This window comes from Nanorana parkeri, unplaced genomic scaffold (genome assembly GCF_000935625.1).
Source record: "Nanorana parkeri isolate BGI_ZX_2015 unplaced genomic scaffold, ASM93562v1 scaffold571, whole genome shotgun sequence".
In the NCBI taxonomy this organism is placed as follows: Eukaryota; Metazoa; Chordata; class Amphibia; order Anura; family Dicroglossidae; genus Nanorana; species Nanorana parkeri.
The window spans coordinates 303,760-323,659 of NW_017306839.1; the positions used below are offsets into that span (position 1 = coordinate 303,760).

The following is a 19,900-nucleotide window of genomic DNA, read 5'->3' on the forward strand; positions in this document are numbered from 1 at the left end:
AGATACATTTTTATCCAGAGCGCTGTATGTTATCAGTTTATCTGTTGAGTACATACCCTTGGGCAGCGGCGTATTTACACTTTGTGCTGCCCCAGGCAAGACAGCCCCCTGCCGCTCAAAGCCGGCGACTTGCGGGGACGCGGCCAGCGGCTTACTAACACCCTATTAACACCTGGACGTCGGCTTGCAGGGACGCGGGCGGCGGTTTGCGGGGCCGAGGAGGGCGGCTTGCGGCGGTGTCCAGTTGATTATCTCTGAACCGCGGCGCTAGGCGTTTGCGTACCGCGGCACCAGCGGAGCAGCCGCCCCGACGGAGGGTGCCGCCCTAGGCAAACGCCTAGTTTGCCTCGCAGTAAATACGCCCCTGCCCTTGGGGGGTCGTTTTGCACAAGGAGGGGAACAAATTGATGTGTGTCTGAAACTATCACTATATTCACAAGTTATTGGAATTCGTTTGTTTATGATTCACATTTTTATCACTCACATTTAATTGATTTACTATTTGTTGCCCAAACATTATTCATTTAGGATAATATCATTCATTTTCACTGGTGGATTTATATCACCACTTTCACATGTATTTTTTCATGGATTACATTGATTTTTGATTGGTCCTTAATTAATTTTCCTAAGGAATTTTGTTGGGATAATTTCACTTATTCATTTATTCCAGTTATTTATTTATAATAAGCGCTGTGTTGTTTTAATACCTGTGTCTCTCTCTATTTATCTAGTACATGGAAATTGTTCTTATTTTACACATACTTGAACAGGAAAATATAAGATCTTCCTTTATACCTTGCCTACAGATAAAGGTGATATACAGGTGAAACTCGAATAATTAGAATATCGTACAAAGTTCATTTATTTCACTAATGCAACTTAAAAGGTGAAACTAATATATGAGATAGACTCATTACATGCAAAGCAAGATAGTTCAAGCCGTGATTTGTCATAATTGTGATGATTATGGCTTACAGCTCATGAAAACCCCAAGAACCCCAAATCCACAACCTCAAAAAAGTAGATTATTACATTCAATCAATAAAACAAGGATTGTACATAGAACAATATCGGACCTCTGAAAAGTACAAGCATGCATATGTACTCAGTACTTGGCTTGGGCCCCTTTTGCAGCACTTACTGCAATTACTTTTGCACGATATTCTAATTATTCGAGTTTCACCTGTACTTGGATAGAAATTTGCCTTTTTAAATCATTTAGTTTTGCAAAATATCAATACATAGAATAGGGTACTGTGGGAAAAGTAAGTACACTCTGGGCCTCAGTAGCTGGTACTAGACATGTGCACCAGCAAAAAAATGTGTTTCATTTTGTTTTCGTTCGGATTTTTCATTATTTCGTTTTTCAGCATTCGGGCCCAAAAGTCCATTCGTTTCTTTATATGGACTAAATTCGTTAGCAATTGGGATAAGGTCTTTCATTTCGCTTTTAAATCTAGTATGGCAGCACAAACGCAGGAAAGAAACTTTAAAATAATTTCAAGATGGTACAGATGCCCTATAACTTCACAAGATGAACCCTCAAATATCTAAAATGTGTTAGAGATGTGGTCAGGAGGAGGAGACAATGCTACATATTTGGTGGTCATGTCAGCAGATCAGAACGTACTGGAGATCTATACTTAAGATAGGTAGCCAATTTCCTTTTACAGAGAGAGCAGAAGGCTTTATTTAATATGCGTCACTTGTCTGACTGCTCTGTAATAAGCATCTGCATTATATTATATATAGATGACATTCATTATAACTGACGCTGGTAGCATTAGGTTCAGCTCACAATGCTAACACATCAGGATCATGAGGCCTATTTACCAAACTCTGGTAGTTATTTTCAGCCAATGAGATTTGAAAATGGAGATAGATGGAATGGAAAATAGAGCGCCTCATCCCTATGTTTAAAGCTCTGTATATTAAGTGTACACATTGACCTGAGAAATTACATTCCTGCCACTAAATTTAGAAATACAAATTCCATTTTGGGTGTTAATGAAACATTAAATCCTTAAAGTGACATTAAAGGCAAACATTTTTTCCCTCCCCCCAATGTTGCCTTTTACCGTATTTTTTGCTCCATAACAGGATCGCCGCTGCTCCTTTCATACAAGGGATCTAATCAGTATGAAAACGACCCGCGGCTCCACACTATACATTTAGCTCTGCTTGTCCGGAGCAGGGCTAAATGTTCAAAAAAACTACTCGCCCGGCGCACGAAACTGCATGTCCCGGGCATAGGGAGATAGGAATTCCACACCTCTGGGTACACTGTGAGTCCCGCCGCCTCAGCTCTCACAAATTCGCTCCATAAGACGCACAGACATTTTTGCCTGCCTTTTGGTACCTTAAATGATGTATATTAATCCGATCTTCTTCTTTCCTGTAGTTTTTATTAAAAAATTGTATAAAATTAATTTCAGTACACGGAATAAATGTCAGTCAAAGTATCGCAGCGCTAAATACTGAAAAATGGCCTGGCCAGGAAGGGGGTGTAAGCACCTGGTCAGCAAGTGGTTAAATGACAGATGTTACCAATATTTCTCCAATTCTAGGAAACCATTGTTTTCGTTCTTGGTATGTGTGTAATTATACTGGGATGAACAAGTCAATGTATTCATTCCAATATCTAAGTAACAAAATATTGCAGGGCGGAATCAATACTCTGCATGCGTCATTTACAATTTGTAACACAAAGTCAGCAATAAAATATCAGGTGATGATATCCAGAGTCCAGCGATTTTCCATAAGCCCAAAATGTTCCTCTGCCGCATGTTGTTGGGAGTTGCCTCAAAGGACCCTCAAGAACTGCGTGTGTGGTATTGAGGTGAAGACGTGGTTGGGATGTGCGATAGATTCATGCAAAATAAAAAAACAACATTCCTGTCAGTGAGTTTACGAAGTAATATGTGTATTATAAGTGGTGGTCTTGTCCGTACAGTTCCAGATTTAAAAAGTCAATGGTGTCACGTGACAAAAAGTAGAGACATAAAGCTTGATTTTATAAATGTAACAAGAGGTTTTATTTGAGCTCAGAACACACGCACACACACGCACACACACACACACACACACACACACACACACACACACACACACTGATTACATTCCAGGGATGTCAGCTTCTCCACTTTTCACTCATCTCATTCTTTTTCATTTCTAATGCTGCCCATACACCCAGGGCAGCCATCAGGGGGGTACGGCCGATACTCATGTAAGGGGCCTGGGGGGCCCGCCCGGGTCCCTTACATGACTATCGGCCGACGGTGAAGGGCGAGGAGGCGGAGGACTGGCCCTAGCAGCGCAGGGCCCCAGCATTGCCGCTCCAGCGGCTTCGAGACAAGCTGGGGCCCCCATCAGCGATGCTGCTCGTCTGATGTCGTACTGGCCGGAAGTGAAGTCACGTTAGTGACGTGACTTCTGGCCTGTCCGGCGGCAGACGAGGCCACGTGTGCGGGTAAGAGGAGCTAGGAAGGAAAGGCGGGATGGATGCATGTAAGGGGCCCCAAAATTTCTGACGGCTGCCCTGCATACACCTTGCAATCATCGTAAGACGGCCCCATCATGCACAGACCATCGAATAGTTCAATTAGCGGTCGTTAGCAAAATCTCCTGGCCGAATTTTGTTAATTGACGGAACGGATTTTCGTTTGCGCATGAGCAGTGTTAATGGTGCGATTTTTGACGTACGAAAACGCCACCAACCTAGCAAATTTCGTATGATTTGACGGAAGTTTTCTAGCCTGCTGGAAAGTAAAAAGTCGATCGATTGTACAGTATTTGCGGTTGTACACTGCCCATCAACCTTCCGAATATCGGACAAAAACAAAGATCAGACGATATTCGGAAGGTTTATGGGCACCTTTAACCTGGGAACACAAGAAATGTAGAGTTAAAAAAAAGGAACTTGTGTAAATTCCCCCGTGCTGCTGGAGGGAAATATATTACACAATAACAAGTTGTTCCCCCTGCCTGCCCTGTTCCTGTGTGTAGAGGGACTACAACTCCCAGCCTGAGCTGTCCATATGTGTACAGAAACTACAATTCCTAGCTTGCCCTTTTCCTGTGTATAGAGGGATTCCATCCGAGGATCCGCCCCATAGCTGGCTCCACGGCATGTAGCCGCGGAATTCAAAGCTGCCAAGGGACACCGCTCTCCATCCTGAAAAAGAAAAAAAACGACTTACCTCACGCTCTCCATCCTGAGTTCCAGGTTCACAGGCTGCAATGTTCCTGGCTCCTGCCCTTTGGAGCCCCACGCTGACCTGCTCTCCAGCACAAAAGTGGAATCAAAAAAGTCTGCTTACTGCAAGTATACCTTGTGTTGGAAAAGTTAACCCTTCACTTACTTGATTGCTATTATTTTCTAACTGATAGTGGAGTTTCATTAACCCCTTAAAGACCATAGTGTTAAACCCCCTTCCTCGCCAGGCCAATTTTCAGTATTCAGCACTGTGGTACTTTGACTGATATATATTCCGGCATGCAACGCTGTACTGAAATTAATTTTATACCATTTTTTGGGGGACACAGAGCTTACTTATGGTGGTATTTCGTCACCACTGGGGGTTTTTTATTTTGTACTATATAACAAAAAAGTACCCCAAATTTTGACAAAAAAACTGTTTCCGTATAAAATGTTATGACACATTTATTATCATCCCAACTGTTTTTTTAAAAAGCAGTTTTAACAGCAATTTACACTTACCCCGTCTTCGCTGCGCGCTCCTGAGTTGCCGGGCCGTGATCGCGCTGGGAGCGCGCCTGATCGGGGGGCGGGGCAGGACGTCTGAAGACGCCCGCTCAGATCCAGGAAGTTCCCGCCTGACGTTTTTTTACAATGGCCGGCCGGGAAGTGGTTAAGGTAAGTGCTAACATTAACATTGGGGGGAGGGAAAAATGTTTTTGCCTTTTAATATCACTTTAACTTTATTGCTATTACATGGGGGACTAAGAAATCCCCTATGTGATAGCCAATTCACCAAACATGTCCTCTTTATGGAGACATCAGGGGTCTCCAAGACCCCTGATGTCACCTAGGGACCCCCAGAGAAGCTGAAGAAGCAGAGATCTGCTTCATCAGCTTCTGTAGCTGGAGAGTGACACTGAATGCAGGAAGGGATGTAATATACATCACTTCCTGCATTCGGGGACTGAGAGGAGTTCAAAGGGAGTTCGTATACTGAACTCCCTTTGATCTCCTGTCAGAGAGCCGTGCTGGTCCCGGCCTCATCAGGCACAGCGGATCTCGGGACCGACAGTGACAGCTGCTATTACAAGCGATCGAGCGTCTCTAGACACCTGATCGCTTGAATGTAAAGCTGCTGGTCGGGCTCCACCGTCCTCTCGTCACAGACAAGCGGACGAGTGGATTTTTCAAGCCCAGCTTATTTAGTTTTTTCAGTGGTATGATTTAGTGGTGAAAATTATTAGTGCCCACCCCAGTTTTGACTGTGGTATCTTATGTGCCCCCCCTATATATTCCTAGAGTCGCCACTGGTCCTCGGGCAGCTGTCTTTGACCGTGCCAGTCTAGCCGCACATCACCTCCTGCTCCTTCCTCACTGCAAAGGACAGCCCCACACTAAACGTACAGCCCTGGAGAGCCGGGCACCAACCCGCAGATCCCTGGAAAGCCCGACACTCATCCAGAGAGCTCAGCACCCACCCACAGAGCCTTGGAAAGCCCAGAACCCACTCATAAAGCCTGGCACCCACTCGCAGAGCCCTGGAGAACCTGGCACCAACCCGCAGAGCCCTGGAAAGCCCCCCACCCCTCAGCGCCCACCCACACAGCCCTGGGGAGCCCGGCACCCACCCGCACAGCCCTGGAAAGCCTGGCACCCATTTGCACAGCTCTGGAGAGCTCGGCACCCACATGCAACACAAACTGCACAGTATTATTATATATATTATATATTCTTTCTGCGCAGTATTTGCCTTGGTGGCAATTATTTTTACTTTTCAGATATACAGAGTAAGAGAACGAAGCGTGAAGGAGAGATATCTGGCTTCACTGAGAGACTGTGTAAATGAGAGGAGAGAGAGGCAGCGGGAGACAGGCAGAGACAGGGTGCAGGTGAGGGACAGACGTCCGGGTGTATCTCTGCCTGCAGCAGCTCCCAGCCTCCCGTGACTGATTTGATTTTCCCGCCTGCCACTTCCGGCTTCTCGCTGTACCCCGTGGTCACGTGGTTCCTGTGACGTCACAGATCCTCTAAGGGATGGGAACTTGCCCCTGTCGTCCGTCACAGCGGAGCTGCGTCTGCGTTGCTGCTATCCTCCTTTGGGGACCCTTCCTCTCTGGGGCCACAGGCTGAGCCGCGCTGCCACATGGAGTACTGGAGGTAAGGAGCTGCTGTGCCCTAATGACATGCTACCATGTTACCGGCAGGAACCTGTCTATTTACTGGCGGTGGAACTAAAAGTCTCAGCATCCGCGCCCACATCACCCCCTGGCACGCTCAGACTTGTAGTGAGGGCCCCGGCTGCGCTGACGCTGCTCTATAATGAACATAGTCTCCGGGGATGATAATTGAATTTACTGGGTGCCATGAGGATTCTCCCTCCCACACCGCACGTCTCCTTCCATCTACATCAACCTGTTGATTCCCTATGGGCGGTGTCAGCATAAGACTCGGTGATCGCCCATGATGAGTGTGCTGGAAATTATGACCTATGTACAAGGTGATGATGACTTTCATCTTCAGCCTCCTCTCTTATTTGTCCAACAAAGTCAAAGAGATGAATGGAGATAGGGAAGCATTGGTAAGGGCGCAGTACAATGGGGGGATAGTAGAAGCCCCTGAAGGCTGATGAAGGGATATCTCTATATAAAACACGTTCCTGTTGTCCTGAGTCTCCTATGCGCTGCGGGTAGACAGACGGATGTAGACATGCGGTGCAGCACATTGCAGACATGCTTCATTTTTCTGCACCTCTCCTCTCTGTTGTGGTGTGAACGGGGCACGTAGAACATATGGTGGTGTGTATCTGTGGGCCCTTGCTCAGGTGCAGAGAAACACAGGTATCAATGGGCAGAATCGAGGCTAAAGGGGAAGTCCAATAATAAAAATAATAAACGCATTCTTTGCTAGTAAAGCATTGCAGCCGTCATCAGTGGATTGCCAGAGGTGTGGACATTCAGTAACATGGAAGGAAAAATGAATGGACTCAAATTGCGATGATCTCACCACACGTGTATTACATTGACAACTACAAATCCCTGCTGCGGTGACTGATGGGCCTAGTTTCTCCATTCATAGAGCTGTCAAAGAATCTGTGAATGGATGATGTGGCTATGTGGGCGGAGTTGAATTTTAAAAAAACGATATCGGTCTGCGAAAAAATGACCGTGTTTTCATATTACACCTGAATATGGGTGTGACGCATGGTCAGAAAAGCTTTATTGAAAACTGTCTCTGAACATGAACTAGAGATGATGTGTTTGTATATTTCAGTCTTTGTAATCGCATGCTTGCGTTGAAGTGCCCAGACAGTTGACCTTCCGCTGTGCTGTCCGTGGTTCTGAAATGCTTTATTAGATTAGTATTAGCTGGGTGCTGGGAGTAGTGTTGTGTGGGAGCCGGTGGTATTCTGCTCAGTGGATACATTTATAAAACAAAAAATACTTCTTCATTCTTCTTCTTCTTTTATAACACGGGTTATCGTTCCTCTCCAACCCTTGTCACGTCATTCCTTCATTAGACTTTACTTCATGTCTATCAATTTTTTGGGTTGTGTGAATAAACATAGGTCTGCTGAATGATAAATGTTTCTCTAGTCCTGCAATTCCTTTTTTATTCTTATTATAACATTGAGCTTTTTATCCAGTGGCCTCCTGTTGCTGGTAGAGAATCTCACACAACCACAGAAACCTATTAGACCAGGTGTAAACAACCTTGGGGCTCCACCTGTGATGGAATGCAAATCCCATCAGGCCCCTGCCTCTGGGGATCATGCATATGGCTGTCAGTCTTGCAATGCCTTATGGGACTTGTAGTTCCATAGCAGCTGCAGCGCCAAGGTTGCCTACCCCTGTACTAGACCTTCTAACCCTTAACAAAAAGCTACAAATTCCACTTAACCTACAAATTCATGTTCCTTTTTATTATACAGTAACAAAGCACCATAGTGTCAGAGGGGAAGGAGGCTGCCATTGCCAACCTATTACAAATGCTAGATGCTTGGTTGTCTGCCTCTTTCACCCAGACGGCAGGCTTTACCGCCCCCATGAAAAGTGATCTGTGGTGGATTGCAGCTTGCAGGCATGTAGTAGGCGATACTGACATCTCGTGTGTGTTGTGTTCTGGTTTTTTTTTTTTTTTTCCTTCCCCAAAGGGGATTTTACATTGAAAATCTGCACAACAACCACGTGCCAAGCGATTGACGCTAGACAGCGTGGATGAACAGATCTTGCGTTGCGGCAATTGTATTCTGACTGGTCAGTAAGGTTCATTGGGGTGGCATTCAAAATACATGACACCCTATTGCAAGTGGCCGGTTGCGTGGGTCCGCGCACGTTCCTGCAGCGCAATAATGTGACCTAAGGCAATTTCCTGTCTATGGAATACTTGTGATAAATACATTTAAAGCACTACTATAGTTTAATTAAAAAAAAGAATTGCTAGCTGGTAGGTATTCATTGTTTTCTTCTGCCCTGTAGAAGTTTTTTTTGTAACAAGTTAAAGTGACACTAAACTGAGGATTTAAATCTTAAAAATACATTCAAGTCCCCCAACTATTAACAGAAATGTATCTTCAAATCTTCTCTGAATTCATTCTGACACTGTCCTTCCTTCTGGAGGGTGACTACTTTTGTTCCCCATGGTTCCTGTGTGTTGTAAAGTAGCCACCGCTCCAAGCTCGCTGATGGATTACAATCTTGCATTTTAGTTTACTAATTTGTATCGAGATTGTAGTCCATCACAGGAGTGAGCTTTGAGCGATGTCTACTTTACAACACACACAGGGACCATGGGGAACAAAAGTAGCCACCCTCCAGAAGGAAGGACAGTGTCAGCATGAATTCAAAGATGATATGAGGATCTACAGCCGAGTGATACACAAAATAAGATACATTTCTGTTTAATAGTTGGGGGACTTGAATGTATTAAGTTTTAACTCCTGAGTTTAGTGTCACTTCAGTAAGGCCCACAACTCCTGAACTTTCTGAAGAAAACAGGAAAAGATGAAAGCGATAGAGCGATGAGGGGCATTCTGGAGGCTGCAGCGCTGGAACGGGGCACTTTACAAGGTAAGTGTGCCATATTGTGGATGTGTGCTGTACATACCTGAATATTAAAGCAAAAGTGTGTGTGTTCTCCAATTAATACATTATTACATCAGTTGGTATTCTTTTACATGTTCCCACAGTTCAGTTTTAAAAGAGAACTATGGGGTAAGTGGTTTTCCCCAATAGTTCGCTTTAGTGTCACGGGAGGACATATACTAGCGTCCTCCCGTTACCCAAAGCTCAGTATATAGCTTGGTGTATACTGAGACCGCCGCAGACGGGATGGATACTGACAATGCTGTCAATCCACCCATCTGCGTGAATGACAGCTGGCTCTGCCTATCTAGAGCCAGCTGTGCCCGCCCCCTCCCCCGTCCGTTTCTCCAGTCAGCGCTGGAGGAGCGGGGAGGGGGGAATCCCTGCAGGGAGCCATGAGTGACAGTCACTGTTCTCTGCAGGGAAGTGAGCGAGTGACGGTATGTGTTCGCTCACCCCCCGATCTATTGAGCCGACCTGTGACAGTCTCATTGTCACACGTTGGCTCAAACTATGAGTATTAGTGATTTTCACTCACCTCATAGTTCTCCTTTTAATGACTTATTAAATACCTAACTGGCCTCTTAGTGCTCCTTACATTTGCCTGAACTTCCACTTTAATCCAGCCGGGTTATATTACAGAGTGCATACAAGTGTTCTCCTAGAGCAGATGATTTATATTCCAATCATAATATTAATAGACAGACAGAAGGCTGCAGCATTAATTACATTCTATACCAGGATGGTGAGGGAAAGGGATGGCGCAGAGAGCAATAAAATAGGAGAAAACAAGGCAGCGTGTTCTGCCTCCAATTCAAGGTCATAAACAGCAGAATAATGTAAGATCCATCACTGGGCACAGAGTCACTGTGAAGCCATTTAAACGGAGGGACGGAAATAGTGTTTTATAGCAGCGCTGCCCTCATTTACCAGCATGATCTATCCCCGCAATGATTAATAGTGTACACAGCCGCCCTCCATATTCTGGGGCTATGAATATTCATATTCCTTTCTAGACTACTAATGAGCACAATTAAAGGAAACCTCCACTCATCTTTGTCTTTTTGTAATGTTATGTAAAAGGGGTTATGTCATTCTCCACCCAGCTGTGATGTTTCTAAAACTATAATAAGAAACGCGTGGTAACGTGCCTTGTCGCAAACACTGTATGGGGCTGATTTATTGCTCCTGTTCACAATGCACTACCGCCACTAGATGGTGCTGAGGAACATGGGAATTTCCTGTGCTGCTCAAGTCAATCTAGTGGCAGTAATGCAACACAAACAGCATTTTCCTTAATTCACAATAAAAACGACAAACGTTTGTCTGTAGCGATCTTGCACACTCGCATTCAAACCGATGGGCCCCGCACACACATATAGCAATATTTGATCAACACAGGGAAATGAAGTTGAGAGAAGGGACTTGTGTTTCAAAAAAGGATCATGGATGAACAGAAAATTGGAGTTTAAAGAATCAAATTCACAGTTGTCCTGCAGATAGGAAGTCTTCCTATATTCACTGGTTGTGTGGTTTATGATACTGTTGCAGTAATGTAATAACCATCCAAGGAACTAATGTTGCCAGTCTAAATGACTCCAATCAATGGGATATTCCAGGTGATCTGGACAGGACAAGCAGGGATGAATAATGCCGGCCATTTGCACAGGGATATATATGTAATACCTGTGTGGACAGCGTACAAGTGGATTTCACCCTCATTTAAAGTAGCCTGTAGTTAATGCCGCTACAGGGCTAAGTTCTTATTAAGAGGTACAATTATCAGGGGAGGCTCCATGTAGATTGCAATGATCAGATAGAGCTGTGTTTACTCACTCGTTGCTGTCTCAAACCCCGATCTGGTGAAGATTTCCATGATATGTCTTATCTTTTTGTAGAACAGTGCTTCTCAACCTGTGTAATCTCAAGACTGACATTTGTCCTTGGTCATTACGTCGCACAGCATTGCGGTACCGCGCATTCCGGTGCGAGCGATTGAACTGTGAGTGGGAGGTGCGTTTAGGGTGCCATTCAAATGAATGGTAATGCAACTCGCCTCCCCCAACAGAATGTGCAATTGCGTGGTACAGTGCATTAATCACACGGGATTATGCGTTTATCACACTGTACTAGTACGAATGGTCCCTCAAAAACATCTGACAGACACACACACACACACAATCACTTTCTGTTTTGGGAGCGCACACTGTCTACATCAGTGAAAGGTCACATTGTCACACATTCATGGAATACATGTCCCATGATCTCTTGTGCCTTTGATTACGCACATATGTTCCTGTCTTTTATGAAAAGTAAGGGGAGTAGCTTGGCACACAGTCTTTGGTGATGCCTATGTGCACAGTGTGTCAGCACAACAGGGTGCAGATTTGGCTGGGCGTGTGCTAAGTTGGGGCTCCATTGAGCCGCTGCAAGGCAACCAAAATGCCTTCTACTTTCCTCGGGGTACCACTACATTTTTGCCCAGTGTCATGCCTTTCCATGGTGCAGGCAGGCTCCTGATGTGAAGGGGGGACTCTTAATGTAAGGGACTCTGATTATGAAGGTGGGAGCCCCAATTTTTTTTTTTGTGTTTTTGTGTGAGGTACCCCCTTAAAATCCATTCCAGGCCCCTATCTGGAATAAGGTTCTGGTATGTATTTGAGGGGACACGTGGTTTTGTTACATTGTAGATTGAGTGCCTTGAGATTTTGCATACTGTTAGAGTACCGTGATGAAAAAAGGTTGTCACTTCTGGCAGTGTCGATGTCCTGGGTCCCCCACATCTTTCATTGATCATTTCTCCTGCTGATTTTCCACGTCACTAATGTACTCTGATGGGTGGAGGGAATCAAAGGTGGAACCTGTAAGAGATACAAAGGACTTCTTTTACAGGCATGCCTTACTTGAATATCTTTACTCCCTTTAAGCTTTCACTGCTTGGCGATGTGCAGTTAAAGAGGAGGATTAAAAATAGTGTCCAGGAACACAGTATATTAGGGTACAGTTGTTCAGCATCAGCAGCTGATCTTCCCTCTCTTGCAAAGCTACAGCTGCTGGCAGAATCACCCCGCACCCCTCTGCTGACTCTGACTAGTTTGTCACTTGGGAGCTGCAAGGACATGTTAGTGACGCAGCTGCTGATGGGGAGTTGCATGTATCCAACACTACAGAAAGATTCGACCGGCTGCTGTAGCCGTGTAAAAGAGTGAAGATCACCTGAAAGGAAGATGCTGCTGGAAGTATAACTATACTTTCATGTATTGTATATAGTTTCATCTTTTTTTTTTCTTTTCTTGACATGTTTATTATGGTACAAATACTCAGTAGATGATGATTTTCTTTTCCAAGGTTTAATACTTACCCATGCATTTCTGTGTTTTGCAGAATGAATCATTGCTGAGATGGGCTGGCGGCGACCCGGAGATTTAGTGCCTTCAATGTTGCAATGGCTTCAGAGGTGGAGAAGGCAGACGCTCTCCTCCAGACTTTCAGCGCTGCCTCGGTAGTCTCTAGCTTAGGCCTGGGTATCTTCTGCTTCCTGGCAGACAAGGTGCAGCAAACCCCTTTCATCCAGCAAAATGACTGGCTGAGAGCCATGTCTGACAGTGGCACGCATGGGGTGATAGGCATGTGGTCATGGGCCATTGTGATTGGCCTCCGCAAGAGAAGTGACTTCTGTGAAGTTATTCTTGCCGGATTCTTTGCTTGTATCATTGACCTGGATCACTTCTTCCAGGCTGGGTCTCTGTCATTAAAGGTAAGTGACACTTTGTTTTCTACTTACTAAATCGGATTTCAACGATTTGTTAATTCAAAAAGCATAAGTGATCTTCATGTTGTTTTGCACATTTTTTTTAAGTAGGACTCCTAAAAAAGTATTTCTCTTTGTTTAATGCGCATTGTCATGTATCTTACACTTCACATCAATGTTCCTCATAACGCACATCAAAAGGTCGGGTGGGCTAGTGGGTTTTAGCTTAAATGTGAATTTGTCCTTTAAAAAATACGGAAAAAATGCATGGGCTTCAAAAGTCTCAGTTCAGCTGTGTGACCTGCTTACAATGTAAAACTTGAGGATGAATCAAGTGGTCACTGTATGTCCTCTGATTATTCTGTGCAGTGTATTAAATGTATGCGTCTGTGAGATTCTCGTCGGGAAGAGTTTAGAATGAGATGTACCGGTACTTCCCAATGTCTTCAAGCAGCTGGAATCCATTCTAATCTCTTGGAATAGTTTGTATGCATTTGATTACTGCAGCTTGGTGTGCCAAGGTGTAACATCTGCATATAGTATAATGAAGAGTCTGCTGGGAGAAAGCTTCAGTACTCGGTGATTGGCATCTGCAGGATTCCACCAGATAAACACTTGGCTCTGCATGCGGCAATCAAATGATTATACATACAAAGGTCAGAAGCAACATTTGGGAAGCACTGTTGTAGTGAAAGGTAGGGATGACAATAGAATTCTGAGAGCAAAATGGATTGGGAAAAATTGTTGGCTAGCTGTCCATTCACACATCTGAATACTTTAAAGCCAATCTCCGGACATGCGCCATCCTCCCTTCCATATGTCCCCACATTAAAATTAAATTAATTAAACCCTTTAACAGCATTTTTAACCAACCTAAATGTGCCATCTGTGTACCATCATTGGGACTGCTTCCAGGAGTAGGGACTGGTAATCTGATGACTGGTCCAGTCATGTCATCATGCTATGCAGTCCTCTGGAGCCTTGAACAATCTGAGGCTGGGTGGTTCATACAAGGTGTCCACCTCACCCAGGCAGCAACATGAGCACCTGAAGAAGGCTGGTCCTCACTTTCTGTAGGAAGAGGAGACTTTGGACCATCATGTCACCTGAACATGAATTTGGGCCTGTGAAAGGTTTTTAGGTAGATGCTATTTTTTATTTAGGAGTGGGGGATCTTCAATAGCTTATTTAGAGTGTAAAGGTGATACTAGGGGTCTTTGGACCCCCAGCATCACCTTTTTAAAGAGTACCTGTCACCACCAATATGCTATCACATGGGGAGCTCGTAAGCCCCCCTATGTGATAGCAATTAAAGTTAAAAAAAAATGTGAAAATAAAACCTTTTTTAAAGGTCCCCGTGAGCCTTCACGTAAACACCCATCGGGTGTGCCTACTGGATGTCATTCAATGCAAAGGAGGATCAGTGCTGAATAGCAGAGTAGACGAGGAAGAGTGGAGAAGTGTGGGGGTTTTTTTTGTTTTTTTCTTTTCTTTTTTTTTCCTTGCTGGGCCCTTTTTATTTTTAATACATTTTGTGAAAAGTGTAGTTGGGCTTTAACATTCTGGCCAGAGAAAGGTGTTTTCACTAAGTAATGCCTGTTTTTACTCTCCATGCCAGCCAGCTTGCATCCTCTTACTACTGGCTAACTGTTGCAGCACAAGTACAGAAGAGGAAGCTGCAGAAGATGCATGCATTGTGTGTGAAGAAGACTGGAACTAGATTACATACACCCTGTTTATTTTGTGTTTGCTTCTCTTTGCATTCACTTTAACTATCAGCCCATCACAACTCCTTCAACACAGCGTGATCTTCTTCTTTTTTTTTTTATTCTTACACAAACAAGTTTTACAAATTTAGAATAAAAATGATAGAATATCCGTGTACAGGCAGTCCCCGGGTTTCGAACAAGATAGGGACTGTAAGTGTAATTGCAGCCCAAAATGTTTGTTTTAGTTTTGGATAGCATAGGGAAGGGTTAACCCCCTGTAACGTTTGTTTTGCAGTGTGTGCCCCTGTTCAGAAGATAAAGCAAAACAAACGACAAACGCACTCAACAATTTGTTACCAGTTATACAGTAAGGTGCACACGAAATGGGCTTTGAACAGTAGAACAGTAGAAAGGCATCATGGCACACTCACAAACCAGCATGTGAAACAACTTGTCTCACCACTAAGGACAATGACAGAGGTTTGGATACACGAGTGCCATGATGCCTTTTCTACTGTTCTCCTGTTCAGAAGATTTCACCTCACGTTCTGTCCCTGTGACAATTGGATTTTGAAAATGTTGGGTTGTCGTGGAAACAAGGATTGGTGATAAAACATCAGTGGTGACATCTTTTTCCCATGATCACTCTTACAGGCGTGAATTTCTCTTCCCAGGGGTACATTTCCTCTCACTTCCTTTTTGTCTCAAGGACAGGAAGTGAGATTAAATCTTTCTAACGAGGATACAGACAGCAGTAAAAACCTCACAGTGACCCGGAAGAATCGGCGGGCACCCCTCACAAGAGATAACTTCCTGTAATGTACGTACAGTACTACAAACCAGACCCCAAAAAGGCGGGCACTCCTTGTCAGCATGAGTGCATCAGCACAGTAGCATTACAACTACCACTGCTGTACAGTTATAGCCTCCGTCTGTAAGTAGGAGTTGTATGTAAGACGGGGACTGCCTGTACTCTACAAAATAATACAGCGCACACCTATAAACATTTTCTAGGAAATGTATATTCTGAATTTTGACTTTGATCTGATGAAATGAAGCTATACCAGGAACTAGGCACAGACAGCATAAAGAAGGTGATCTGTACAATGTTTGACTGCGAGTATCCTGTCATTGTACAGTATTTGATGCGATGGGTCACTTGCAGTCAAAGAATGGTTTCCTCCTGAAGTGCAAAGCGATGATGCTATATTGGCATTGCCTTGTACATTGTGTGAACCTGCCTTTCACAGCAGGTCAGGGAGATACAAGGTTAAATGATAATTATGTATTTGCTGCAAAATAAACACTCAGCCTTTCTGTTGGTCCATGTGGGTGGTTTCCATAGAAACAGAGGACAAGTTCAAGGAACACAAACGTATGTTTAGCCTTCCAGAACAGATCTCCGATTATCGCCAGCTCAGTAGATGCTTCGGGTAGAGACAACCTTTTGCATAAGCAGTAAATAATAAAGTGATGGGAGGAGGGATTCAGTTTTGCTTCAAGCAAAACAAACAGATGGGAACTGGAGAATTGTTCAAGAAACTTTTGGATGATTTCTTAAGGGACCGGAATATACAGGGGTACGGGTACTCCTAGAATGAGATCCTAATAGGTTGGACTTGATGGACTAATGTCTTTATTCAACCTCAAATACTATGTAAGGGCAAAGGCCTTTTTTTTTTTATTTAAACCTTTTATCTACATTTTGCTTAAAACCCCCAAACCATTTATTTTCTGAAAGCCAAGACCCTGTAGAATAAAATGGCACACACACATTTTTATCTTGCACAACATTAGCGCAACTTATCAAACCCAAACATTTAGTGAGAAATGCACTTAAGTTAAATTTAGTGCCCCAAAACACTATATAAAACCATTTTTATTTTAAATCTAAAAGAGGAGGTTACAACGAGTAAATAGACACCTGACATGCCCAGGTTAAAAATTGTGTGCGTCTGTGAAAACGCGACAGAATTCAGTACTCCAAAAAGTCCATAGACAACGCTTTAAAAGCACCTATAGGTCATCAGTTTAGAGATGTGCATAAATATTGGCCCTAGATTTATTGCTCTCACTCCGGCGTGTGCGGCGATACCCAACATGTGTAGCGCAATCATCGTTTTCGTACGTAGGCGCACCCGGCTTCAGGAGCCCAGCACTGACAGCTATGAGACCGGAAGTGATGCAATACGCATCGCTCCCAGTCCCATAGAATGGGGAGGAGATCGGTGAACGGAGGTTCTCAGCTCTCCTCCCCAGCTTCCCACCGACACCCGAGATGCCGGTCCTGGGCCCATAAGAGGGGCAGCAGAGCCCGGGAAATGTGTTGGGGGTGTGAAAGCGGCATCACGTATACCGGATCGTAGAAGCAATCTGGTGACAGCTGAGCCGCCAGAATCGCTTCTACCATAAAGCTGCCCTTCAGCTCTACAAATCTGAACAGAGCCTTTAGCCGCCGGGAGTCTGTTTAACCCCTCCAGAATTCATGACGGGATTATCCTGTCATGGATCGTGAAGGAGTTAAGTGTGTAGCACTCACAGCTGCAGAGAGAGACTGGTTAGACCTTCTAACAATAAAGGACTTGCATGGACTCCGTGTTCTGTGCACTCTAGGACAGTCCCGGTACTTGTTTTCAGTAGAGTTAAGGGTCCAGGGTCCTTGCAGCTTTTTTACAATCACAATACAATTCAAGACAAGATGGTAAGGAGGGCCCTGCCCCTGAGGGCTTACAATCTAAAAAGGAGGGGCCAGTGATACATGAGGAGGTAGCTGTGTGGGGATGAATTGTTTGAGAATGTGATAGTTCAGTGGTTAGGTTGAGGTTGAGGTGGGATAGGCTTCCCTGAAGAGATGAGTTTTTAGGGATCACACAGACATACCCTTATCTTTAAAACGACAACAATGGCATCTTTGAAATGTTTAGTAATGGCAATCAACAATCAGATGCTTATAGATTTTTGCAGTTATTTTATTCTTGACATACATTATTTTCCACCCCCCTCCCCATTCCTCTCAGGTTGGCCATTTTTAAGGGCAGATTATTCCATCTCCCATTACTTGCTGGAATTCTGGTTCTGCCCCAGGGAACATGTAACAGTGCACAGCATATTTCTCAGGAAGGTGCTGGTTGCAGGATAGATCTGGATCACATCACTAGTGCCTCACTCTTCTGTCTGTAGCTTGGCTAAAGCTCTGTAAAAAGCAGCTCCAAGTCTGCTGGAGCTCATGAAGCTATATTTTTTTTTCTTTGCAGATAAGCTATAGCTTTAAAAGCTCATTGGAAGTAACGGAGCCCAGAAGTCAAGTTGTTCTGAAAAACGCTCGTCAACTTTTTAATGACCCTTTTAATATTTCAATTCTTTTATCATCTAAACTCTATTTCATTTTACTTTCCTCGAGCTAAGATGTTTGGTACTAATGAACTTTTCATTATCTCTTTTCCCAGGCTGCTCTGCATCTTTCTCAGCGTCCTCCTTTGCATTGTTCTACACTAATTCCCATTATGGCACTTGCCCTAAAGTTCCTCATGCAACTCCTGAAGCTGAAGGACTCTTGGTGTTTCCTTCCTTGGATGTTATTCATCTCATGGACTTCCCACCACATCCGGGATGGGATCCGGCACGGGCTGTGGCTCTGTCCGTTTGGAAAGACTGCACTCCTGCCCTACTGGTTGTATGTAGCCATCACTGCCTCCTTGCCCAATTTGTGCTCGCTTATTATGTACCTCACTGGAACCAGAGAAATGATGACCAAGAAGCATGGAATACACATTGATGTTTGAGTGGGAGGAGAACAGCCTAAGAGTTTAGGGGTTTGGTTAAAGAGAACCTGTTAGCTTGGTACCTTTTTCTTATTAATAGTGACTGATGCACTAGGCCGGGAGTAGCAAACTCGGGCTGCCAGCTGCTGCGCAACCACAAATCCCATTAGGTATTGCAAGACTCTGACAGCCATAGTCATGACTCCCAGTGGTAGATGCATGATGGGATTTTTAGTTTCACCACTACTGTAGGGCCAGAGTTTGCCTACCCCTACACTAGGTGCTCGAAGAAAGCTTATTAACTGCCTCTGTTCATGACCCCAGTAAGACTTGGTGGTGTACTGTATATGCAGATAGATGGACCATATGTGATAGTCATTCTTGGATGCCACACTAATACAAAATGGTAAGAAACTAGAAGAACCCCTAATGGGCTTAATCACTGAAACGATAAAAAAAAAAATCATCTTTCCATGGTATCACTGAGGATGGATAAATTAGGAACTAACATTTCATGACCGAAGGATGTAGCCTGGAAAAACAAACTGAATTTCAGAGTCGCTATGCTTCGGTCAAATTGACAATGTCAAGGTCATTATCATTTTAAAAATGTACTTAATACAAAAATTTTAAATAGCTAATACTTAAACACTGACCCCTGAACAAAATGTGTCAAAACTGCATTTTTTAGCATTTAAAATTTTTTTTTAAATTATCTTTTTACTTTCTTCACATTTGAATGAACAAAGATGGCTGCAGCCTCCACCGTGTCTCTTTTTGTGAGAAACACTTGATAGCTAAAGCTCCTTTTGTCACCATGATTGGTGGTCAAGCCAATCACATGATCGGGAACCACACAGATCCACTGACAGGTAAGAAGTTTGCACTCGGTTGAGAAGTATGATGGAGAATGCGATTTTTCTTATGCTGTCCACCTATTCACAAGATGCTCTAAACAAAAACAAAGTTTCCTGACAGAATCATGTGTTTTCTGAGTTCCAGGTTAGTTATTACCGAGATATCATGGCGGCATACAATCGGGTATATCAAATATTTTTTCCCAAATTTCTAGAGCAACTGAGGAGCAAAAAAAATCAAATCTATAGAAGTGTATGTAAATGCCAAAATGATATTATTGTGATTTAGTTTACGAAGAAAAAATACTGCGGTGGAGAAACTTCTTTTTTTTTTCTTTGCTGACCTGACCCAGTCATCAAGAGATATGCACATGAGTGTATGGTGCGGGCACATAAACGGAAGTGTCCCTGGGATACAGGTGGAAGTGCATGTGAACAAACATTTACTTATTTAGAGACGAGAGTTTTAAAGCATTAACAATAATAATAAGAGCACTATGCATCCGGAAATGAGGCTTTAGTTTTGCCTTAAAGGAG

At 43.9% G+C, this 19,900-nt stretch overlaps 1 protein-coding gene across 1 annotated transcript; it reads left to right on the top strand.

Annotated features, from left to right (window-relative positions):
* Positions 1-6,323: 6,323 nt before the first annotated feature.
* On the top strand, positions 6,324-18,585 carry TMEM267 (transmembrane protein 267). Its single transcript, XM_018562312.1, has 3 exons — positions 6,324-6,361; positions 12,670-13,042; positions 18,192-18,585. The coding sequence occupies exons 2-3, from the start codon at positions 12,731-12,733 to the stop codon at positions 18,525-18,527; spliced, it is 648 nt and encodes a 215-aa protein (XP_018417814.1). The 5' UTR covers positions 6,324-6,361; positions 12,670-12,730; the 3' UTR covers positions 18,528-18,585.
* Positions 18,586-19,900: the final 1,315 nt, after the last annotated feature.